Genomic DNA, 26,694 nt, shown 5'->3' with positions numbered 1-26,694 from the left:
AACCTATTCCTTTAAGTGTGAGGAGGTTGTGGCTCTTGTGGCCTAACAGCTATTAAAGCTATTGTAGACAAGCTTGCAGTGAGTTCAGATCTCCTACATTGTATGCTAATATATGCCCAATATCACAACAACAACTGCAGAATAATCAATGAGTATGAACAGAGCTGCTCATTAACTGTGTGGCCAGAGACAAATAATTACAGTAAAACACTTACCGTTGCAATTAATTAATTAAATGTATTGTGTCTTTTAATCTCGTTTGCTGTATATCTTTTAATTAAATTTGCATTTATCAAATTAATTCCCCTTGAGGTCAAGAATCACTTTTGAATGAGACACCTGACTTAACTATGTTCTATTATACTACATCAGCTTCTCATTTCTCAGAAGTACATTAATGCTTCCAGTGTGGCCGGTGTCCCAAACTTCAAGTTTATTATCGATACATGCAAGAAATGTTTTACACAGTCGTCAAGGGGCATTACAATAGTTGCAGACAAGCAAATAGTGATTTATATCTAGCTTGGTTTCCCTCTCTCCACATATCACACTGCAACACATATAATAATTAAATCAACAAAGTGACAGCAGTACAGACCTAAAGTATGACACAGTAAGATATAGAGAGAGCTAGACAGCTAGCAGTGGCTACAGTTCTTACACTGCAACTAATTGTTATATATAAAGGCAAGGAATTGGACCAAATTGACTTAGTTAAATTGAAAATTCCTCAAGTGCAAACATAGCAATTAAACCCAACCACCTCATCCTCTACCCTATTTCCCACTTCAATGTTTCCCATGCACCAACCCCTCTACACGCACACACACACACACACACACACACACACACACACACACACACACACACACACACACACACACACACACACACACAGGATTCAATACTTTCAATTGGTTTTGCAGTAGCTTATATTGATCACAGTTGCTCTTGCCCCTCAGTCCGCTCACTGGAATTTGCAGGCATTCCCTCTCTCAAACACACAGCTATACATGTGAACACATGAGGTACACATGCACATGTATATGATTGACTATCAGAGGAAAATTTCATTCCACAGAGACTTAACAAGTTTGGAGAGGGAGACAGTGATAGAGAAACATGTTTTACATAATTTATGTGTAGTCAAGATTTATTATTGTGTGGCCCATGCATCACTACCTGATCTTCGTCTCAGACACTTGCTCTCCAGCCCTGTTACTTTCTCTATGTACACAAGTCTCACTCATGTATTTTATCGACTCCATCTGTCTCTATCTTTCATTTCTGTGTAAATGAAATTTCCTATCTTCTCCTTTATGTGGAAAAAACCATGAGGGTCATTTTACATGCAAGTCTCATTCTGCATTTGAATGAGTGAATGAGATGCGTTAAGGCTTTTAGTGTAAAATGAAATCAGTCACATCCTGCCCAAGAGCTTTTTAAAACACTGGATTAGACTCCTTCGCTGAAGAACTAAGCTACTGCCTGCAGCCAACAAGGAACAGCACAGTCAGGAATTCACGGTGAGGGGAGAACAGAGCAGGAGCAAGAAAAAAAATAATAAAAGGAGTGAGTGTGTGAGCCTGTGTGAGAGAGAGTGATTTAGAGAAGTGGCAACAGGAAGGATTCTGCAGCAAAAGACACATGGTGTGAGAGAGGAGAGTTTAGAGTATTTGATGGTCCGCTGTCTGAAGTAGTCAATATCTTGACGATTAGGTCCATAAAGTCAGTTGACTGCAGTTCAACCTCCCTGCAGGCCTTAAAACAAGGCCACCCTGCCTTTACAGATACACATATCTCCACTAAAGCTCTTATTAGTTGGCTCTGGATCTTATTAGCAGGGCTCTGACTGAACTCACACCATTAAGCTCCAGTAATGCTGTACAGGCCTTTAAGACGGAGAGAGCATGGTGTAAAGTGATGATACTTCTGTGCTTATTAAAAATTACACAGTCTTGTCTAAACACAAGGGATTATTATCATACTTTATATAACAGGGGATTTCCCTAAAGGCCGAGATGAATCTTTCTCATTTTGGTTAACTCCTCCCAGTGTGCAGGTAAATTATTAATGTGAACAGCAGACTGCGCTTTTGTTCAATCTCACTGGTCAAGTGCCACTAAGAGAGAAAAAAGTACTTTATTGCAGCATATTCAATAACATTATACAGTGAAGCTGTAGAAGATTTTACATTGGAGCACACAGCGCTAACCAGTTCTGAAAAGAGAGATTTGGTTTTATATTGACTGTCCTCCTCTGTCCCCATTTTGTTTTATAGTGCCTCTAGGTGTTTTGTCTGTTGGATGAAGTGTTTGAGACGTATCACATACAATACATTCTGTATCACTGTTGTATACGCTTGTTTAAGACATACCTAAAGGATATATTACTGTACACACTAGGTCCGTATTTCACAAGTGTTTTTAGGCTAAGATGATCCTAGTACTGTTCTTACATTTTGCAGGGTGTATAAATAAAACTAAACATGTGTGCAAAAATTATTACAGGTTAATAAGTATCATTTTAAAGAAAAACACACCTGCATTGTCAGCATGTTGGCAGATTTACAATATGTCCTTTAGCAAACAGCAATGACTTGCAGCAAAGCTATTTCATTGATGAGAAAAGTGAAGATAAGAGAATATGAATAATGCCTTATTTCAGCAATGCCATCCAACACTTTTGTTTCATCCTTATTTGTCAGTGTCCCCTTGAATCTTGATCTTTTTTTCTTGCCTTTTTTTCATTCAGTATTACATGAAGCAAATCAGTCTTTTGTTCTTTGTGTGTGTTTATCAGGCTGGTAAGTGCGTCCTTAACATGTCTTGAATACACATCTAATAATAAAAGGCATTAAAAATCATTAAATTGTCCTAAATGCAGATTGGATAGGTCTTAAATGTTCCTAGTCACATCACTGTGCTAATTTCTGGTATTCCCATCCTCCCCTCGACACATTTAGATCACGCAATGATTCTGCATCATGGTGTGGTTCATACTCCTGCGGCTGTGTGCCTATCCGCTCTGCGTGTTCCTGCCGCGTTAGTCACAATCTTTTAGGAGGTCCACGACGCGTCCCTGCAACTCTCTCTGCAGTTTTGCAGAAGCTTTGCACAAGCTTTTCCTCAGAATAAAATTAAGGCATAATGCCTCGCTATCCAGCCTGCTCATTAATTAATGAAAATGGATAAATGCAAATGTAACCGACATTATATGAACATCTAATTAGTTTTTTTTCATGGTCAGTAGAGGGCATTCTAATAAGTGTAGCCCTGGCACTACTTCAGAAGAAGAACAGGTGAGAGATGTGTAATTATTAATCCCACTGTATTTGTTCGCAAGACCCACCCTGCATAGCTGGTTGAGGCAGAGACGATTGGTTATGGTAAAGCACGACTGGTTAAGGTAAAGGACGATTGGTTAAGGTAAAGGACGATTGGTTAAGGTAAAGCATTGACCTTGAGTAGTTAGGGTCAGAATAGTTAGTTTATCAGGGCATAGGACCTGAACAAATCAGGATTATCTCTACTTTGGAGAACATGGGCCAAGGGATGCACATAGGGAGTTCCACTTATGAGAGAGAGAAATAGAGACTTCCAGAGCACCACTGGAGTATATTTCTTACCATGCTGAATTATCATTTGATTACCAGCTGAAGATTTGTTCCAGTTTTGAAACAGAAGATGTTTTGTTGATGTTTTTAGCTGCTTGGAAAAAGTGTGATAAATCTCCTGTGAGTCATGTCGCTATAGAGTGCTGCAGGGATGACGTATTTTTGGAGGCCAATCTCAAAAGTTAACAATGCACTGGTTCTCTCGGCAAAAAAACAATGGGATTTTTCTCTGGGATTTCTGATTATTGTAGAAAATAAGCTTTGCGGCACACACAAGTTCATGATATTTACACGTTTTGTTCACAAATTAACGCCTTTAATTTTTTTTTACATAAATGCAATCGGCAGAAGTAAAAAGCTAACGTTGAGTTCTGCAGTGTTACACTAGTGTTAGTGCTGACTGGTTCATCTGCAGATATGATACTTTCTGCTTGAACAAAATATTCCAAGCTCTTGATTAAACAGAGAGCAAAAATACTTTGCAAATATTAAGACTACATCAACAAAACAAATGTACAAATCATGGAAGCAAACAATATAAGCAATATCTTATATATAAAACATAGCAAGCATAATAAATATTACAAATTAACAAAAAAAACACTAAAAGTCACATGAGTATACACAAAAAGGCTTTAAAGACAGACTAGTCGGCGTGATGACGTTATGTAGTCTCATTTATCCAATTGTTTTTTATAAGACACAAAAAGCTTCAAATTCAGGAACATTTACTGACATATTCCTGCAGAACTCTACATAGCGTGCGCTAGACGTTAGCTGTGCTACTTACTGATTGCAAGCTAGTTCAGCATCTAAAATCACAGACAAGGATCTTCCTTTCCTTTCCTTCCTTGCTGAAACCTACACCATTCGACTATGGAAAAAAAGGACTCAAGATTCTCCAAGAATGTTTTCACCCAGGCAGTTACTGTGTGTGATGTGAGGATTTTGTTGTGTGAGCTCACCAAACCAAATTCCTATCAGCTATTGTATGTTGAATTGGCAATAAAGTATTCCATCTTGCATCTGTATTGATTCTGTCTACCAGATGAACGGTGAACTAAATGAAATAGCATCCAGCAGGGGAACATGAGTAAAAGACTTGAGGTCTTTATCAACATTTAAAATAGCAAAGTGCAACAGCTAATGCATACTAGTACTGTACATTGTTCTGAACTTGAATCTCTGAATTTGTATCAGTGTTTAATCAACCTTGTTTTCCAGAAGCATGACATTGCCTCTCAACACACTTGTAACCTCTCTTAGGTGCCAACGCTTCAGCTCCTGACCAGCTGAGTTTGGCTCTGGCTTGGAACAGAGTGGACATCGCCCGCAGTCAAATCTTCATCTACGGACAGCAATGGCCTGTAAGAAAGAACCATAAACAATATATATATATATATATATGAGAATAAACATACTGCAGCAGAGGTGCTGTTTGTTTGCCGAAAAAGGTCTTTGGCAATGTACCTCAGTTTTTAAATGTACCCTATCTGAGATTTGTTTCCAGAAACTGTCCTCATCAGCTTATAATATTCATAACAATTGATATTGCATGCATTCAAGAAGTACGCTTCAGAATGCTTAGCATTCACACAAAATAACTTTTGAAAGATGATGACTAAAATGTCAAATATAAGGATACTATCAGCTTTAACTGGCAATTGTGATGCAGAAGGCAACTCAGGATCAGTCCTGGGTTAAAGGTTCAGCACTGGGTAAGTGGTTGCAAATAATAAAGGATTTATGCAGAAAACTGTTAAAACTAAAATATATACTCTGGCTCAAATTGACCTTTTCGTGATCCATAACATATTTCTGTATTTGATTCTTTTCACTGGTCATCTGTGATCATTATTAAGAAGTATGCATTCCTATTTATTTATTTTCAACTATATTTTGCAGGTTTGGTCTATGGAAGCGAGTTTTATAGAACCAAATATAAGTTTTAAAATATGTGTGGCTCCACTCACATGTTATGTGAAATCGTCTTAAATCCTAATCATTTTGTAGTAGTCAGTGATGGTGATCAATCTTTATTTATTTCCATGCAGTACTCCTGTATCAGTGGTATGCCGTGTGTGTGCGCTGTGTATGGTGTTGTCAGCATATTTACTCTCCATCCCATGTGCCTTAGGTCGGTTCCCTGGAGCAGGCCATGCTGGATGCCTTAGTTCTGGACAGAGTGGACTTTGTCAAGCTGCTGATTGAAAATGGAGTCAGTATGCATCGTTTCCTCACTCTTTCCAGACTGGAGGAGCTCTACAACACGGTAATAACAAATGCACATTAAATGGTTTGTAAATACTAGGAAACAGTGCAAACTAAAATATTGACTGAAAGATTACTTATGCAAAAAATAAATAAACATGGTCCTTGTTTTGGTTTTGAACAATATAGCGGGCAGGGGCAGTTTTGTCCTTAGGAACTGTATATTCTGTCGGTGATGTGTTGTGTGTTTTTGTTTTTCCACAGAGACATGGACCTTCCAACACGCTGTACCACCTCGTCAGAGATGTCAAAAAGGTAAGACCATCACCTCTCTGTGGCTGGGAATGTTGGCTTGAATGTGTATATTAAAGAGGATACATTTGACTACATAGTTTCAGTTGCTTTTTTTGCGTTGTGTGTTGTTGCTCTATTTGCATCAATTAGTGTGTCTACATTTTGGTAGCCCTAGTTGCTGTTACTTCAAATAGAGGCCGGCATTTCTCTTTCAGCTGGAGTTGCAGGCTGCAGTGGCTGTGTAGAGCTATGCACGACTCTCATCCCTCTCATGACTTTTCAGCAATTTACTCTGTACTCTTATATCATTGTAAACAAACACTACATGTATTAAACACTGCTTTATCCACAGAACTTGAGTTTGAGCAAACTGAGGCCGCAGTGGAACAGCTGTGAGGCTGGAAGGAAGAACTCAGTAGACACAATTTATTAATCTCTGTTTTTATTTGTATTAATAAAAAACAGTATTAAGTGTGTTGCTTTAGCATGCAGTATCATCTGATATTTGTAATTTCCTTACATAACATAGATTTTATTTGTAATCAGGACTGTGTTATTTACATGTTTAAGACGATGAAATGGTGGAATCCTCTCTCTCACTGTAGGTTTTGGCTGCACTTAAACCAAAACACTTTAACGCTATATAATGTTTTTTTTTAATGCACATCTCCGATAACACCTTTATGATTACTGCAATAAAATACAGCAACTAAGAACTTTAAATTCAGCCCATGTCTGCATGCCAATTAGGATTGATCCCACTGTTAAGAAATGATTGAGAGGTCAGCAACAACACCATTAGCATTGAGAGATGTTCATTAATTAAATGGTACTGATTATAGTAACACTGCATGCTCCTCTGGGAGTCGCTGAAGAGGCTTGATGTTGTAATCACTCCTTTACCTCCTTTCTGTCTTTAAACACAATTCTGATCTCAAGTTGGTGCAGGGAGAATATGCAGTTAATATTCCCCCACAATGCCACTTTGCACACAGGCAAAACACTCACATACACATACAGTGCATAGTGCATGGCATAACATCCTCATCTTTTTGCAGAGCTGTGCATAATTGCCATAGTGTAGTGTTTGTGTCTCGATGTTGTTTCATAGTATGATGCTATTTAGATTGAACTGCCGTCTCTTGGATTGCGTCACCATGTCATCGCTATTTTATTTCTCATTCTTCTCTGTGGATTGTTTGGTCATACTCTTCACAGGTTATATTTTGATTAAAATGCAGATGTATTGCTAATAACAGCTGTAAGGTCCAGTGAAGGCTACTCTCAGGTTTATCTAGTTCATTCATTAGATTGTATGAAAGCTGAGTCAGAAAACAGAACATCACAGAGATTGGCTAAAGCTGCCACAGGAGAAATTGGTTTTCCTACAGTGTAAAAAAACAATGCAGTTTTGTGGACAAATGTTGGTAGCACTACACTTTGTGTCTCAGATATCAGGATATCAGGTGAAACTGAATGTAACGGATGTTTTTTCTTCTTAGCTTTCTTGCTAATTGAAGGTAGAAATGGGCCAGAATGATTAATGCATGGGAACACAGACTTAATTTATATTGCCTTATACATTTAAATAGAACATTCTTGTGATAATCTGGTGATCTAAATTTGCATTTGGCAAAAAGTACACATAAGCAATAGCGACTGGTTATCTTTTAAGGTGCTACATTTGATTTTCAGATATAGCAGCAAACAACTATTTGCAATGTAAAAAATATAGTGCAGTGTTGTCTACCTGAGTAGAGAATGAAGTCACTCTCCCTCTGTGTGTTATAATCTAAGTTTATCTGTGCTTTGTTTACATAGACAGGCCATGCTTGTGTGTGCTTTTAGTGCTTGTAAGACCTTCTGTTGTATCCCACTGGTTAGCTAATGGCTGTCGCTCTGCCCTGCGTTCATAAGGCGGTTACCGCTGATAACAGTCACAACCCACAACGTTGTCACCGAAGCGTAGCGTCCGGCCTCCGGTTCCCCCTCAGGTAAACACTTTTAGCTCTGTCAGCACTGTTGCAGTTGTTTGCACTGTTACCACGGTTAGCTGCTAGCTGCCAGCTCAGCTGTCTCCATGTTGAGAGACATGTGGAGGCAATTATATTCTCTGAATTCCGTATTGAGTACCTTTAGTGTCCGTTAATGCAGTAGCTATGTTGTAGAGATCTTTTCAGGAGAGCAACTTCAGCAACTTAAAATGAACTGCACTGCAGAATTAAAAACAGTAACACTAAGCTCTGTGTGTACTCACACAAGGTGTAAACAAACAGTTATTAGCTTGAGCTTCACCACCACAGAAAATTAAGAAGGCTTGGCTGACCGCAGACTGCTTTTGAACTATAAATATAAGTATGAGGAGGTGAAGCTCTGTGTTCACTTTGAACCATGGATGTAAGAGAAGACAAACAGTATCTGTGGCTCTCTTTAGAAGGAAGTGGCCCTACAGGGCTTAGGGCAGGCTTTACCACTGATGAAAAATGGAATCTTTGGATCTGACGACAGGATCTCACATCTGATTGGAGAGTAGTGGAGGTAATGAGAGAGGTGTAAAGATATGTAAGGTAATGTATGTATCTCAGAAGAATAGTGGGGGGTCAGAATAATGACTGCAACATCTGGGGTTGATGCTGAGGGCACGAGGATGAGCCGCGAGAGTTGACATAGTTACCGTCCTCACGGGAAAGAGCTTCTACTATTTCAATAATGATTCTAGCCTCCAGCGTTAATAGTTGTCTGTCTGTCTGTCTGACTGTCTTCCCATGCTATTGCCCCTCTCTTTCAGGCTAATGAGACATAACCACTCTCTCTTTCTTTTCCTTTCTTCAAGACTGCATTGAACCTCACTGATAAGATCTCATTATTTCCCTAAATGCAATTATAACCAATCATTGGGTTATTTACGCCATTTGTAATTGTCTATATTTTCTCTATCAATCAAATTGCAAATGAGTTTTGATTCTTTTTGCACTAACTACTACCCTGTAAGAGAACAAGTTACAGCTTAGTGCTTTACTGAGAGCTTTCAGGAATAATACCACACCTGAGACTGTAACCAGTTTTTGTAACCAGTTTTGGGTTTCTCCAGTCGTGTGGACTCCATATTTCTAGATTCAGAACCAAGATACAAATGGTTTTAAAGAATACAAAATGCAAAAACATAAACTGAACCACAGTCTGGTTGAGATGACAATTGATTAAAGAGGCTGGAAGAGAGATCTTGCCTGAGAGTTTCTGTGTGTCTCATTTCCCTTGCTCTTGCTCACTGACAATGTGTGTTCTTTCCAAGCGAGAATATCCAGGGTTCAGTTGGATCTACTTCAAGGTGAATCAGATAATCACGTTTTTTCTTTCATAGCCAAAAACACTTTGATATGGATTTTGTGAAGTGAGTGTGTATGTTTTGTGCACTTTATCCCTCCTTTATTAATCAGGTGGCCTGGGTTGTTGCCTGTTAACATTATATGGTTTTCTAGGGAAATCTGCCCCCGGACTACCGCATCAGCCTCATCGACATTGGACTGGTCATAGAATACCTCATGGGCGGGGCGTATCGGTGTAACTACACCAGGAAGAGATTCAGAACTCTGTACCACAACCTCTTTGGACCCAAGAGGGTGAGTGAATCATCTCATCATTTATGCATTTCAACACTGATGTCTGGCCAAATTATGTTTTATCAGGGACGTGTATTCAAGGATAGGCCTTGCTGATGCAAGTAGTAAATTAGCATGTACACGTTAGTTGTGACATGACCGAGCAGGAGACCAGAGCAAGTGTGATACTTGATGGTTTGAAGGAGGGAGAAATTGGTTAAATACATACTGTAATGTGATTTTCTTTTCATACTGTAAGTGGATTCAGAGCTTTGTTTTGTTTAGAAGATTCGTTTTTTTTATAAATATCAGGAAACTCTGACTGAAATGGCAAGACAAATTTTCTCTGGGGAAAAATTAACATCAACTGACAACTACTTTTTGGGTTAGCTTATTTTCAAGGTGCAACTGCTAGCTAATGCAACACTAGGATGGAATAGTAATCTACATATCTCAGGCTGACAGCCCAAAATTACACCGTTAAAAAAGATCACATTGAAACCGTTCTGTTCGAGAATTCATTGTCACTAAAGCCACACAAATTATGATCACCTCCAATCAAGGCAAAGGTCGAACATAAAAGTCGTCCTCCTCTTATTCTCCATTTCCTCATCAATTAGACACCCGATGCAACAAATCATTCATCTATAGCAATGGCTCGTCATCGTGTGACATCATAACCCCAATAATATACACACTTCATATCAATTACTACAGTATTCATCTCACTGATAAGCACGTCCTCAACCAAAGTGGAGAAACGGATCGCTGAAATGTACTGTAGTATTTGGTGGTTGTGTGTTTTACACCACACAAACTGCACATTATATACTCTATGTTCATGTTCTGATGTATAATTCTCTCATTCTGCCTCAATACCTCACACACCGCCACAGGTGTGATGAAAATAGAAGTATACACAGCTGTGTCTGAAACAACATATTTGTGCTCGATTGTGCAGCTTTGTGGTTGTATGTTTGAGTATGTGTATTTGTGAGTGTGTGTATGTGAGTCTTCATGTGCCTGTTTATCACATTGTATGTCTGCCTTGGCAGCAACAAAGCAGCTGGAAAGACGCAGATAAAGCGAAAGAGAGAGAGAGAGAGAGAGAGAGAGAAAGACAGTTCCAATTTACTGTGATTTTGTAGATGAACGTGCATGCACACACACATACAAACATGTTAACTAAGAACAAAGCCTTGAAATAGATGCAGATATCAAAATCCCCACTGGAGACCTGAGCTATTTTTACCAACTCAGATGATGGCTCATGAATGCATAATTCATACATGCCCTGCTTTAATACAGCTACACAGTACTGTATTAAATGCACAAATATACTCTGCTTTTAATACATGCAAACATGCAACTGTAAGAGATTGTTGCTGTATGTATAGCATACTGTGACTCACAACATCACCAAACTGTTTTAAAGAAAAACATTCAACTTAAAGTGAGTGATTTCTGGTCTCATGTGAGTGAGTCTGTCTGTGCTGTGTTGTGTTGTGCTTATAGAGTAAATTACTCTATACAATACATCAGACAAGGTCTTGTTCTGCTTGTTTATGTCTTTGTTGCTTTTCTAGCCCAAAGCCCTGAAACTGCTGGGGATGGAGGTGAGTGTTGATCTCATGGAGATTGTTATTCAGTCATTCCTTCACTATTCCTCTCCCTCGTTTAAAACACTCTTCTCCCTCATAACGTGTTTATTGTATAGTCATCCTATAGTCTGCAGGATCTTTTTAGCAAAAGTAGTCATTAAGTGTTCTTAAGTGTGCCTTACAGTCTTTGAAAGGAAGACCCTGAGGCGTATTTAATTTATTTTGTTGCAAATCTGTATGTACACCTTTGAGCCAGTTGAAGGCTCGTCGTCAAATAACATTATTAATACATTTCACACTACCTTGTAAAAAAAAATTACATTTCCTTTTTTCTCAGAATTATGATATGAAAAGAAAATAAATAAAAATGCATAACTGCTTCATGGCTCCAGACAGAATACAAGTATATCACTCTTATAATACATGTCAGAGCAGCCCAGTTACATTTCACTTAATTGGTAATGGCTGACCTAGGAGGATTACATAATACATGTTTTGTGTACTACCGTGTATCCATGGTGTACAAACCATGAAGTACCCAAATCATAAAGCTTTTATCCCAGTATGTGTCGATAGTTTTCTCAGAGGTATTTATACCTAATGTGCATGGATGTTCATTCCTTTGTATGTCTGCCTTTTTAGATCTCTGTAATTGATAAACTGTTAGCAGTCCTCAACTGTTAAAATGTGAAATTATAGGAGATCAATGTTGTCCTGCTGACATGTCATTAGGACACTAAATGGCAGCGTCAATCTCTCCAGAGACAGGGAATATTTTATTGAAAAGTGTGTAAGACCAGGCATGTTATGTATATTTTGTGTGTAGCACTTTGTCCTTCCACCTGTGTCCACCAAAGTCTGATTTTGCTTCTGCATTTAACTAACTTTCATCATGTGGAGGGAGAGTCATTTAGAAAAAATACACGCTAAAAAATTTCGCCGGGTGATATGACACAGGCTTTCAGAGATAAAGTCATGGGTTTGATCCAGATTCTTGGGTTTCGTTTCTAATTCAGAACCCAAGGATACACAAATACATACATAAATAGTTCAGCATCAATTTAAAACACTCCTAATCTTGATCTGGGAATAAACATCATCCCTAACAAATCACTCCAAAATATGTATATCTACATAGCTGTCTCCTTCTCTTCCCCCCCAACTTACTTGCTCTGGATCTGCACCAGGATGACATGCCCATCCGCAGAGGCCGCCAGAAGACAACACGCAAACGAGAGGAGGAAGTAGACATCGATTTGGACGACCCCGAAATCAACCACTTCCCTTTCCCCTTCCATGAGCTTATGGTGTGGGCCGTGCTTATGAAACGTCAGAAGATGGCACTGTTCTTTTGGCAGCATGGCGAAGAGGCCATGGCCAAGGCCTTGGTAGCATGTAAGCTTTGTAAAGCCATGGCACATGAAGCCTCCGAGAACGACATGGTGGATGACATTTCCCAGGAACTAAACCACAACTCCAGGTGGGTGAAACAAATATGTGCACATACAGCCTTCTGTCACAATATTTCTATTAAGTGGGATTTTTTCGTCCTGAGCAAGACTTCTCTCACAAAAACATGTCTGTACTAAATGATAAATGCGAAGTCGAGTGGTGAGTCTAGACAGGACCGTCTACCTTCACACTCCATCACTTATGTGCAGATACACACACGCAAACAAACTAACATGCCTTCTTCCCTGCAAACTGACCTGTTTCAGACTACTCCAGGCTCCTATGGGATGTAAGTGGCATAAATACAAAAACCTGGTAACATGCGTCTTCGTTAGTTTAGAATATGCATTTGAGATGAAGGTAATCACCTAGAGATGAAAATGCTGTCTATGGTAATTAGGGAGACATCTTTTAGATAATGCAAATGAAGCGTAGCCACACCAACCAAAACTCCCCACGCACACTTATACTTACACACATTTTCAAAGAACAGCGGCATATTTTGAGTTAACTTTCCACACATAATTTGTCTGGCTTCCTTAGCAGATCTCATTTATCTACATACATGTTTATATCTTGATGTAATCTTTACATATGCAGTATAAACTCAAGGGATATTTGTGTGAACGTGTAAAAAAAGAAGTGTGGAAGTACATACAGTATGCCCTACATGCTGTAGGGAGTTTGTCTTGCTTTCCAAGGCACCTTTTATATTTCTTAATACATAATGAGTTATTTGAAAAGCGCCTCACAAAAACAGAAACATATATTTAGTCTGTGTCATGTACTGTGCATCAAGACATTGTGAACCCTTGTTTTGTAAATCTTCCAAACCCCAGCCATGTTAGTGCCTTTTTATACACATTAAACTATACAGGACAGATTGCTTCACAGTGTAGTGTGCAATATTGTGCTTTTTTAGAGGCTGCAATTTGGGTGAAACGTGATCTCAAAGCACTGAATTAGGTTTTTATTGTCTGGGAGTGGACATATTAAAATGCTGGTGGTGTGGCGCTTTGAAGTTTTGACGAGTTTGTGTATATGTAAATGTGTGTGATAGTCCCATATTGAGATTTTTCCCCAAATAAATATGTAATATTAGCTGTGTAGTTCTGTAATCGTAACTTTGAAATCTGCACACAGCTTCCTTTGTTCAGCATGCACAATACATAGTACATTATAAATTTGAACAAACCCATTCACCTTGGAAAAGATACAGACATAATTACCAGGAAGAGTTTTGGCCCTCTTTGCTGCATACATGTGTCTGCATCTACTAAAGAAATTAGATATGCTTGTCATGTTGGTCTTTGACCCTTGTTGTATTGGTTTCTGTGTGCAAGTATTTGTATGCAAATAATCTAATTGCCTTCAGAATTTGGCCAGATGGTCACTGATTCCTTGACCAGATTCATTACATTTTTACATGTTTAGACAAAGTGTGTCATTGTCTCTGTGCATGTCTCAATGTGCCTTTATATGTCCTGCATATAATTTCCCAGAGAGTTTGCCCAGCTGGCAGTGGAACTCCTAGACCAGTCCTATAAACAGGATGAGCAGATGGCTATGAAGCTGCTGACGTACGAGCTGAAGAACTGGAGCAACGCCACCTGCCTGCAGCTGGCGGTAGCGGCCAAACACAGAGATTTCATCGCTCACACCTGCAGTCAGATGCTTCTGACCGACATGTGGATGGGACGCCTGCGAATGCGCAAGAACTCAGGACTGAAGGTAATAGAAGTGGGCCAGATGTTTGGGATAACCTATGTGTAAAGAAACACACGTTTGCATTATATACTGTAAATGGACTGTGCACAGGAACTTCAGGTTGTATCAGAATGCTTGAATCCCCTCAGACTGCGGAAGAGAAGTTGGGCAGGAAGAGTAATGAGAAACCCCCTCACCTCCCTGAGAAATTATCTAATAGTCCTGTGGACTAAATCAGTCCTGTGGATCTGCTGAGTGCTCATAGACAAGTGGAGAGTGGTTGTACATGACAACTACCAGGTGTGATGTGTGGAAATGTACAGATTGGAAGCTAGATTAGAGAATGGATGATTACCTTTCTGTGGAAAATATATGAAAATGTGTACATTGCTTTGGACATAATATGCCTATATTAAAGCAGAGGTCACCCAGTATCAGCTTACTACAAATGTGTAAGTACATATGTCGGGAAGTATAGAGAAATTCCAGTATGAAATACCTATTATGCCATGTACGATCCAAACCGTACAGGTGGAAAAACAGTTTTATACCAGTCTGGCTGGTTATAACTGGTTTGACCATGATGACTCATGACACCCAAGAATGTTCTTCACATTTTGTGTGCACTGAACTGGACAGGTCAGCAGAGTCAGTCTGTTTAAAATTATGTTGTACCAAAAATAGATTTAAGATCCTGCATTTTGGTTGATATCAGAAAGTTGTTCAATACTGTATCTGAATCTGTGTTTTTTCAGTCACTAAAGTATTTCATGGTGTTTCAAGCCTAAAAGACATAACACTAGTAATGATAATGCACTTTTCAGAACAGATGTCACAAAGTGCTTCACAAGACAAGCAAATCAATAAAATGTGGTTCAGTGGTGAGCAGGGTCGTCATTCAATCAGAGGATTGGCGGTTCGATCCCCGACTCCTTGAACGAGACACTTAACCCCAAATTGCTCCCGTAGCTGTGCCTACGGTGTATGATTGTTAGATACTCTTGATTGGCAGGTGGCACCTTAGCTCCTGTCATCAGTGTATGAATGGGGGTGAATGATGTCATGTAAATGGACCCATACTTGTATAGCGCTTTTCTAGTCTTCCGACCACTCAAACACTACATGACATCATTCACCCACTGATGAGAGTAGCTACCATGCAAGGTGCCACATCAGGATTAGAAACCATTCATACACCGTAGGCGCAGCTACGGGCGAAATTTAGGGATAAGTGTCTTGCTCAAGGACACATCGACATGGGCTAGCGGAGCCGGGGATCGAACCGATCCCCTGCTTGATGGACGAGCCTGCTCACCACTGAGCCACAGTCGCCCTGTAGCGTTAAAGAGCTTTGAGTGGAAGACTAGAAAAGTACTACAAGTACAGTCCATTTACCATTTGAACAGAACATCACAATGCATATCAATAACAATATCATAGTGATATAGTAAAGTGGTGCATATATATATATATATATATATATATATATATATATATATATATATATATATATATATATATATATATATATATATATATACTGTATATGGTACGCAGTTTAGTTCAATCAAAGAGACCAACGAAGTAATGTTGATAACGGATGAATGTGTGTTTACATAGGTAAGATAAGTTCAACCTCAAGTGTCTTATGATACAGTCAAGTTATCTTGAGACGACAGGGAAGAGGAGGAGGATTCGCCAGAGGAAAGAGAAACATTAAGCGTGCGTCGGGCACGGTTGCCCTCCTGGTTGAACTTCCACCACAACTTCATTTATAATCCTAAATAGTATTCTCTTAAGCCAAAGAGGACAGAATAACTGACTTTAATTACTTTTTAAAAAACCTTGAAATTGTAATGTATAATATATCTATTATATATGGAGGCTTGTGTGGTAAACATCCCTTTGAGACGAGGGGAGAGGTTTCAGTGAAGACTGGTGGTTGACTTTTGAGCAATTCTTGCTCATGTGGGTCTTCCAGACGTCTGGCGGGAGGGTGATAGGAGGCAGCTGCTCAGATCAGAGAGGTTAGAGTTATTTATAATGAAGAGTTGCCCTGGGAGTTGCTGAAGGGAAGACTGGGTTCACACTCATTCATACATAGAGGGAGACAGGACGATGGGTCTGGCTGGCTAGCTTCATAGATCAAGGCAGACAGTGCTTTAAGTGTGGTTTGGCCTTTGCAGCAGGGAGGGAGAGAGTGCACTGCTAAAGCAAGCTCATTGGAGCAGAAAGACAGAGGAAACCACGAGTGGAACAAACAAGATTCGGTGCCCCCAGGAGTCCATGATATACAGCAAATAACGTTGTCAAACTGTTGTCAAGATAATATGTGTGCACATTTCTGAGTTTGTTATAGTTGTGAGGGCAGCCATGTTCTAGCTTCCAACACGCTAACTCATGTCAGAATGTAACTGAAGACTACAGATGGACTATGAATTGCAAAGATGAGTACATTGATTACTTCTCACATCATTTAGTATGACAAAGTACTGACATCTTTGCTTTGGAGAGGCTGAGATATCAATTTCTGTGCTGTGGTTTTAATTGTATTTCTCCGTTGTCACTAATCCTCTTCCTTCACCCTGAAACTATCCTTTTCATATATTCAATAATTTTGTCATCTGACTTTACTAACAGCTATGTTATTAAGTTATGACATTAACTCAATTTTCATACCTCAGAAATGTATGTCAACTTAAATTGCTTACATTTCCGTTCAAGTTTGAGCCAGTAGTCGATGCAATGAAAACAGCTTCATTTTACTTAAATTATTCAAAGACAACGGCTTCCAGTGATTAAAAAGTCCTCAATTGAACTGCAATACATTGCTTCTCTTTCTCTGTTCTTCACCTTCCCACTGTGTTAAAATCCTCTCTGTTGCTGTTCATTTTTGACTGGTTTGTATCTAAAGTGTTTAAAGCACGCCTGCCTCCTTTACCTGCTGTGTGTGTCCCTCTCACACCTTGTGGCAGCAAAGCACCCATGCTTCCTGTCTGGACTAATGCTTTTATAATTGACTTCAACAATGAGAACACTTGCTTGGTTGTTGTAAATACCAAAACTTTCAGCCGGGGCATGATGGAGAGGTGCTCATGTGGGTACATGTTCATTATGTGAGTTTCAAATATGTGTGTCACAGACCAACTATGAAGGTTGGTTTGTTCGAGACTCTCTGTTTCCTAATTTCCACAGCTCAACTAATGAAACTGTACAACTTTGTCTCAACTTTCCTTCCTCCTCCTTCACTTTCTGTCTTCCTCATCACCCAGGTAATCTTAGGGCTGCTTCTGCCGCCATCCATCCTGAGTCTGGAGTTTAAGAACAAAGATGAGATGTCCTACATGCCCCAGGATCAGGAGGCCTACCTGCAGGAGAAGGAGGAGGAGGAGCCTGAGAAACCAGTCAAGGAGAAGGAGGAGGAAGACATGGAGTTCACAGTAAGATCTTACTGTGAGGCGCAGTACAACTCCGTGGTGAGAGAACCCACCTCAGCCCTGCATCTCAGAATTTATTCACATATTCAAACTTTAGACAGTACACACTTGCTTTGTTGAGGACTATAAAACTGATCATTGAACACATAGCCCAGATACTGTGTCCTTTTTAAATATTTCTCGTGGACCAGTTGTATGGGTTTGTTTTTGTCCACAATGACATGTCGATATGCACACAAATAGGCACGCAGTTCTCTACACACACATACTTGTTTCTCTATTTAGGCCAACTGGATCCTTCCAGCCAAATAGACCTTTTCTGTTTCTCATCGTCTCAGAGACATGGTCGTGGAGTTGTAGCGTCTCAGTCTGTCGCCGCTTGTGGGTTCCCTCGTGTATGTTCCTTCTTCCATCTATCTCCTCTTTTTCTCTCTACCTTTCCTACGGTCCCTCTTGTTCTCTGCCCAGCTCTCTCTTTGCTCCTTTATATCTTTAGCTTTCCGCTCTCTCTCTCTCTCTCTAGCTCTTTCTCTCTTTCTCCCTCTCTCCAAGCTCAGTTCTGATTGAGGTATAGTACTGTATGTTAGCCGATTGCTGCCCCTCACTCTCCCATCATGATGATGGCTTGCTGCAGCATACCACTCAGCATGTCGGCTGCTGAGCATGGGAGGCCCAGGCTTTTGCATTATATAATCATGTCCGCCTGCTACTGCAGAGCTTAAATCATGCAGAGTCTGAGCACCTTCTCCCGGCTCACAGTGGAAGAGTTGGTCCATCTGCATAAACATGGATGTACAGCAGGATTAGGACGCGTTGCATTTCAATACAATCCATTCTGGAGTAGATATCAAGATCCAATTTGTGTGTTAAAGGAAGACTGGAATTTGAACACAATTTTAAGACAGAAACTGGATCTAAGGTCGTTCCATAAAATGATTGAACTGAAGTTGAACGCCCCTCAACACCCCTGTACATACTCTCCATCTGCATTGAGCACAGCCAGCAAGCCAGCGCAAATGAGCCATTTTACACATGCAGTCCTTGAGGCACAGTGGTGTTAAACAAAGGACCCTGCTGTCAGGGAATGCATTTGCAATGAGCCCCTTCCTGTTGCCCTGGCTTCTGACTGTACAAATGCACCTTCAGATACTTATGAATCACACAAAGATTCATACAGATGTACACAGACTGCTACACCACAGAGGGAGATTGTATTGTTTTATCCTTAAATGCTTTAGATAAACCACATTGTGATGAATGCTATAGCTTGTGTGATAGCTTTTGTCCACTTGCTGATTAGATAATGTGCATGTTCGGTACACACTGGCATCCAAATCTTTTCACCCTGAAGGCCCTGTCTCTGTGTGTGCCTTTGACAAAACTTAAAGCTGCATATGTTTTATACATTTGGGGGAAAAAATAGAAATCCATAGATTCCTTCTTGAAGGCCATTTCCTAGTGATGGTTGTATCACTATTGTACCTATTCAGTGGCCTGGGAACTTCAACCAACTCCTCATCATATATTTCAAATATTTTGACAGCGTTTCAAACGTTTTATCTTTGCCCAGGTCTACGACTGCTCTACAAAGGCAGAGTGCAATAACTACACAGTGAAGTTGAGAAAGGGTTTAAGGTTTTCAGACTGGACGGCAAACTGTAAAACAAATACAAGGTTTGTAATGCTTTCATTTTACGCTTTTTGGGTTGATTGCTTTACCCCAAAAAACTATAGAAAATATTCAATACTTAAAAAAAGAAAAATTGTGCGATGCTAACTTCCAAAATATTTTATCCCTGCAGCACTATTATATATCACATAATAAAATATTTCAGTGTTTGGCCAAGTTTTTATCTGTCTGAGTACTGTTAATACTTAAATTAATATAATACATTAATTCATAAGATATACACATGGGATTTAAAGGTAGCTTAACTACACCAAATCACATAATATTCACTTTTGTTAAACATTACATGGCATCTATGGAGATCTGCTAAGCTAGCTACCTTTAGCCGGAGTTTAGCTGTTTTTTATGCTGAAGTCTTAATTATGTGCAATAACATACTGAGTAACCAAAATATCAATTCATAAAAAATAATATTTTTCATTTACAGATAGCAACTTGGCGGAAAATACAGAACTAAACTTAGTTTTTGCTTTGCTAGCTGCGGCTGCCCACGAGCTAGCTTTCACTTTATCCAGCCCTCGTACTTCAGTTAAGCTGTCTAGTTCGGCCTCTTTCTATGGCAAAGAGTGCAGTAAATGCTGCGATGAGTCCTACCAGCGCACAGATTACCAATCCAGACTGCAGTAACTGCAAGTTGGACAATTTATAGAACCGCAGGCAATGGCAGTAACTACACAGCCAAAGTGCAGATATTGTGTGTTTGGTTTTTAGGTCCGCTTTGAAGTTACTGCTCATAACGCTGTTTTCACAGAAATTACAAACTCCATTTTTACCAAATAGGTAGCTACTGCATTCTGCCTTTTTAGAGCAGTATATATATATATATATATATATATATATATATATATATATATATATATATATATATAGACCACCTTTTTACATACAATACAATTCCTTGAATGAACTCCCTCAGAGGTCTGGTGTTGCTTTGACATTAAGACCATGACCCATACAAACAGTGGGCTCTGAACCCTCTCTCATGGATAAGGAAATGTGTCACAGATTGAAATGAAATAACTACATCTTATCTTTTTCTTTTTCTGTCTTCTTTCTGTCATTATCTTGTCTCTCTTCTGTCTCTTAATTGTTGTCTGAGACACAATCCATGAGTGTCTGTGTCCGCGTCATACTGTGTTACCAGTCTTCACCCAACACTCCACCTCAAACACACATTTCACATTTTGGAATGATGACATTGCCTGTGCTTGCTTCTTTGATTATGATATTAAAACTGTGCAGTAGCCATATTGTAACCCTCTTCCCTTTCTCCTTTTTCCTTTGTTGTTCGACTCTTCCCATCCCACCTCCTCCCTTTCACACACTTGTCTTCATCTCCGTCCTCTCTCTGCATCACCCCCACCCATCCTACTCTGTCTTTCCAATCCATCACGCGTCCCTCTTCCCACTCTTTGATTCCCTTTATCCCTCACACTTTTCACTCCTTCCTCCCTCGCTCCATGTGGGGTTTGCATTCCCCCAGGCAATGCTGGGTAAGGTAACTACAGAGACGTCCAGAAAGAAGGATGTTGAGGAGGTTCAGAAACGCCACCGACTCATCCCCTTGGGACGCAAGATCTACGAGTTCTACAATGCTCCAATTGTCAAGTTCTGGTTCCATACGGTCAGTGTCGGCTTCTACAACACCACCTACGTGCTCAGCTTCTTGTTGGCAGAGTCAGTGCTCACTGTAATTCTGCAACGGCATCAATTGCTGGCTCCCTGCTGTTCGCTTGTCCTGCCATAGTGCCTCTATTTCCATTATTCTCCTCGTCCACCCTGTCATTACACAGCTTTACTGGGGTGAGAAAGTTTAGTGTGAGAGAGATGGGGAGACCGATGGAAGTAACACAGGAAGAAAAGTACAGGCCAGTGAAAGGGATTGAAGATCAAACAAGGAGATGTTGTACTAACAGTGAAAACACACAGAAATATCTTGAGTCATGGCATATTGCCATTAAATAAAGTTTTACAATAAGTAAATATTACTTAATTTGAAGTTGAGTTTTAGAGGGTTTGCATGGTTGCCTTAACATCTTTCTGTACAACTCTGTTCGTCTGGATTCTGTAAGATGTCTTTGAAGTCTGTGTATAGCTTGTGTTTTATACAGTATCTGCCTGTGAGCGCATGTGTAATGTTTGATGTAAGCTGATTTTTTGTCTCTCATACCCCGTCTTGGGCTCCTTCAATTTGCTCGCCCAGTGAAAACAGCTCTTAACATCACCAGTAGGGATTTCACTGTTTATTTATCCTGAGAAAATATTTTGACTGCCTTTTGTTTCATCCCATTTTCTCTTCCCTGGCTATTTACTCCCCTCCTCTTCTCCCCCCTGCCCCTCAGGTTAAAGAATAATATTGGACTGTGAATGTCATCACTGCAGCTGCACTCGTAGAACAGATGCTGGGTTTTCTCAGGGTCGAAATGTGGTCTTTACCTCATTACCAGATCTGTGTTTAAACTTGTCCTCCGCAATAGAGGGCTGCCCTGTTGGAAACAATACTACTCAAACTTATCACGCAAACCAACTGTGCATGTGGGACGGATTGACAGTCCCGGTCACAAATTATTAAAACCACTTTACCTGCAAACTTCACTGGAATACTTGATTTAGGCATGGCCTGAAGGAGACACCATCCCTAGTTTGTTTTTAGTTACTTCATCATTTAAATATGTCAAACCTTCTTGTTCTGGTACCAAATGTAAAAGTAGTAACAGTTTTGCATGACTGTTAAAATCTCTGATGAATGTATTTAATGTAGTAATGTAGTTTAAATGGTCTCGGAGGATATCCCCCAACCCCTCTGATTAAAAAAATGTCAAATATCTGATTGAAATCCAGTAATGTCAGGACCTTTGAATGAGGAAAACATATCAAATGGATTTTTAATTCATTTGTGTCAGGTCGTCAAGTACTGTATGTTTCTTTTCATAAATTGGTTTGCATTGTAATCAGAATTTTTTGTATCTAAGTGCGCAAATATGTGCAGGAAAAATGTAAAGTGAACAGCTGACATGGATTTAAATAGATATAGTCACAGGAGACACATAATGGACAGTTTCAGGCCAAGTTTGGCGGTATAGCAATCAAGTGTCTTGACATCAAATCTCCATCATATCTGAAAAAACGCATTAAAGAGAGGTGTAATGAGGGTCAATCATTAACGAAATAACCATTTAATTTGAACAGTCACACACAAAAGCCTTTTAAGATAGTTAATTTGTCTAAAACTTCATTGATTTACAGTTTTTTATTGTGGGAAAAGCCAGAAACACCAGCGCATAACCATGAATGTGCCCCTGCTGATTTCCCTCTGCTGTGTTGTTTTTACATAGTTGGCCTACGTGGGCTACCTGATGTTGTTCAACTACATTGTCCTGGTAAAGATGGACCTGTGGCCCTGTCCTCAAGAGTGGATTGTCATCGCTTACATCTTCACCAACGGCATTGAGAAAATGAGAGAGGTAGAACAGATCTTGTGCACCAGCATACATCACTATTTTAATCACACATAGTCAGTTCTTCACCACTAACTACATAGTGAATTATGCATGGGCATAGTGACACAAAGCTCGTCACCAAAATGAAGGCAAGACACACAGATGGGAAAACCAAAAAGTTAATAGAAAATTCAGGTATGTGTATGGGACGAGTTCAGCCTCACTCTGTGGCTGTGTTTGTACTGTAAGTGTATGAAATACATTAATCATTATGGCATATCATTCTCAGCTGCACAAAAATGCCTCCTCAGACGCCCTGATAGGTGAACTCATACTGCCCTCCTATGGTGCACATGTCGTATTGCATTTATATTCTTCTACTCCAATCACTTTTGGGGCTCACTACAATTGTCCCCTTCAATTTCTGCTTTTATGATCACATCTTTTCATCATTCCTGCATGTGAGCATTCTCATCTTGCTCTCCTTTCTCAAATAATTTCCCTCCAACCCTCTCCCAGATCCTGATGTCAGAGCCAGGGAAGTTGTTACAGAAAGTGAAGGTGTGGCTTCAAGAGTACTGGAACATCACAGACCTCATGGCCATTCTCATATTCTCTATCGGCATGGTTCTGCGTCTCCAGGAGCCACCGCTTATGAGCTACGGGCGGGTCATCTATTGCGTCAACATCATCTATTGGTACATCCGGCTGCTGGACATCTTTGGGGTCAACAAGTACCTGGGTCCCTATGTGATGATGATTGGCAAGATGGTGAGAGGAGGCAGGGGTGGCGTATTGTGTGTCTGTATGTGTCTTTTCTATCTACAACATCTCTCATTTTTCTTTTACCCATTATGTGTTAGTCATTTATGTCAGATTGTTATACTTTCTGATCACTCCTCTGCATGATCCATACTGATTACAATAGTTCACTAAGTCCCAGGATTGCAAGGGTTTAATTTGTATGTGGTGTGCAGGCTTGGTCCTAATAGAGCTTCTGTGCCTCTCAAGCTCATTGTTTGATCTCAAAGAGCACACGATCACAGCCTCTGATGCATACATGAGGACAAAACTAGAGGAGTGATCAAAGGCTCAAATTTGTGTGATGATCAACTGTCTTTGACATGGGCTGTGTACCACAGAACATAATGCCCTTTTGATATGAAAATCAGCTATACATGAGGGGGGTGGGCTGGGGTGGGTTGTTAATGGAGGGGGGGTTGGATTGAATGGATTTGTAAGATATTTGGCATATGTGATGTTGCAGCGCCATAAACAGATTTTAAGTCGGAGCAGTTCAGAGAACAATGTAATTGTAAAAGAAAAATTAAATACCACCATACTTTTCAAAGTCTGAAATAACATAATGCTGTTATTCTGCCAAACTTTGTGTGCGCCTTGATTTGATTAAAGTAATAATTTAGCCTCCAAGTGTGACTATTTCTTAAGACAGTGCATATCACATTTAATCGAAAACTATACTCAGGCTAATGTAACAGAGGCTAGTGGACTGCTCTCTTCATTTTATCCTTCTTTCTTTCTATCAGCATTCTTACTAACTGCTCATGTGCGTCTCTTCTCAAACCACTCACGCTTTCCCTTCTCTCTTTGACGGTCCTCCTTTACTCCCCTCTCCCTCTGTCAGATGATCGACATGATGTATTTTGTGATCATCATGTTGGTGGTGCTGATGAGTTTTGGGGTGGCGCGTCAGGCCATCCTCAACCCTAATGAAGACCCATCCTGGATGCTAGCTAGGAACATCTTCTTCATGCCTTACTGGATGATCTACGGAGAGGTGTTTGCCGACCAGATTGACCGTAAGTTTAGGGCCAGAATGTCAGAGCTTTTCAATAAACTTCATTTTTGTTAATTCAGGGGAAAATAGTTCCTGACTCTGAAGAGAGATGTAAGCAATGTGACTGAATACACACCTATCTCATCATTAAATCGGTAACATATTACTAGTAATAATATAATAGTAGTAATCTATAACAAATAATTATTAAAACACTGTACTTACTACAAGACAAATAACATGAAATGTATAACTGGAAAATTCTTGACATATTATGCTTCGGCAGTATTTTTGGTCAAGTTGCTCAACTTCTTACATTACTTTTTACTATCAGTTTTTCCTAATATTTTTTGTTTCTACTTTAATTTACATCATGTAGACAAAGTAATATTTGACTCAATAAAGTGTCTGTGAGAAAATGTCTTGAGAGTGAGAGTGCGTTTGCGTGCTGTTCTGTTTTTGTATGGTTGTGTATATGATGGTGTGTACAGAATGTGAGGAGTGGCCCAAAGAGAAGAGATCTGAAATAATGTTTTCGTTCTTTGTTTCAGATATGCATAGTAGGAAGTTAAAGCACAGGCTGAATGAAAAACTCCTTCTGGCCGACAATTACTTACGAACTTACGGAACCTGGCGTAGTAGTGGTCCATCCCACAATGCCCAGTGCAGTCAAAACCCCAGTAAATCAATAAATATAGACCTCAATTTAATCACATCTACCTAACCCACCTCTCCTTCATCATCCTCACGTTACCACCATGTCATGCCCACTCCTACCACTAGAGGCCACTTGAGACAAAAGTGTGCATGCAGCTCCACACGCTCTGAGGTTAAAGTTGCTCTCTTATGTTTGGTATCTTGGGTCATCTACTAAATCTAAACAGCGTATTATTTAAATACCAGAAGCTTGTTTAAGACAGTATAGGTTGAATGAAGCTGCCTTTCGTATCTAAATATTTGATTGACCAACTAGTAGCTTGACCTAAGGCCATGCTTTGTAAGCAACTTTACCCCTCCTAATTTTGGCACTGGCTGACAAATGGCACTGTTACGTGGCAACAGCACTTTTCAAATGTGTTCAAATAATTTCTACCTTTTTGTTTTTGGTCAGTTAATACATCAAGAGGAACTATCAAAGTGTAAAAGTATGATATTCCCTTGATCTTTCTTCTACTCATTTTGTTCCTTGACTTTCAATTAGTTTCATTTGAAGAAGTGACCCTGCCATGTTAACGCCGTCTGTCATGTAAACCATATCACCCTCATTTTTTTACGCTGACTCAGCTTCTCCCTGGAGCAATTACAACATTGCAAAAATATTTCTACTAATATAGGCAACATTTAATAAGAACATTGACATTTAAATACCACACCATGCACAAATATACACATACATACACACATACACCACAATATATATATATGTATATATCAGCCACCTTTCATCATCTGTAATCTGTTTTTTCACGTGGTTCAGTTGTCAGAATTTTTTATCTAAATTTTTGAGGGTGAAAATTTGAATTCTAGAAAAAAATTACTTCAGTTCTCTGTCTTTGGGCTGCATTGTGTGAAACAATTGAACATCAAGCAATGATGAGCATGACTAGAATGAATCTCAAAGGCAAACAAACCAAGAACAAATGCTGAATGTTCCCCAGATAAGCCACAGCAACTGAACCATCACAGATGGAAAAAACATACGGTGTACCTTAAATACATTTCAAACGATTCAAAGCAATCAATCATTATTGAATGAAGCTATGGCACACATATGTGACAATATATTTTAAACATCTTTTGCATGTTTGAATATATTGGGAACACAAATTGTGATGAGACATGATTAATG

At 39.6% G+C, this 26,694-nt stretch overlaps 1 protein-coding gene across 12 annotated transcripts in view; it reads left to right on the top strand.

Moving 5' to 3' along the window:
- trpm3 (transient receptor potential cation channel, subfamily M, member 3) overlaps nt 1-26,694 on the top strand; it is a gene marked incomplete at both ends in the record, with an annotated part of 124,537 nt that overhangs the window by 94,289 nt on the left and 3,554 nt on the right. For 2 of the 12 annotated variants that reach the window (XM_079222832.1, XM_079222835.1), the window contains 14 exons: nt 4,883-4,983; nt 5,754-5,888; nt 6,092-6,142; nt 9,414-9,449; nt 9,601-9,741; nt 11,307-11,336; nt 12,509-12,801; nt 14,276-14,504; nt 17,753-17,956; nt 21,091-21,231; nt 22,943-23,071; nt 23,567-23,818; nt 24,693-24,867; nt 25,397-25,525. In XM_079222832.1, the coding sequence (XP_079078958.1) occupies nt 4,883-4,983; nt 5,754-5,888; nt 6,092-6,142; nt 9,414-9,449; nt 9,601-9,741; nt 11,307-11,336; nt 12,509-12,801; nt 14,276-14,504; nt 17,753-17,956; nt 21,091-21,231; nt 22,943-23,071; nt 23,567-23,818; nt 24,693-24,867; nt 25,397-25,525 (2,046 nt within the window). Of the gene's footprint in view, nt 1-4,882; nt 4,984-5,753; nt 5,889-6,091; nt 6,143-9,413; nt 9,450-9,600; nt 9,742-11,306; nt 11,337-12,508; nt 12,802-14,275; nt 14,505-17,752; nt 17,957-21,090; nt 21,232-22,942; nt 23,072-23,566; nt 23,819-24,692; nt 24,872-25,396; nt 25,526-26,694 lie in introns of all 12 variants that reach the window. The other 10 variants (XM_079222842.1, XM_079222839.1, XM_079222843.1 and 7 more) reach the window with 8 other exon arrangements.

Source organism: Taurulus bubalis (genome assembly GCF_910589615.1).
Source record: "Taurulus bubalis genome assembly, chromosome: 8".
NCBI classification, from domain to species: domain Eukaryota; kingdom Metazoa; phylum Chordata; class Actinopteri; order Perciformes; family Cottidae; genus Taurulus; species Taurulus bubalis.
Note: the sequence above shows the minus strand (reverse complement) of the source record. Positions and strands in the feature narration are given on the sequence as shown.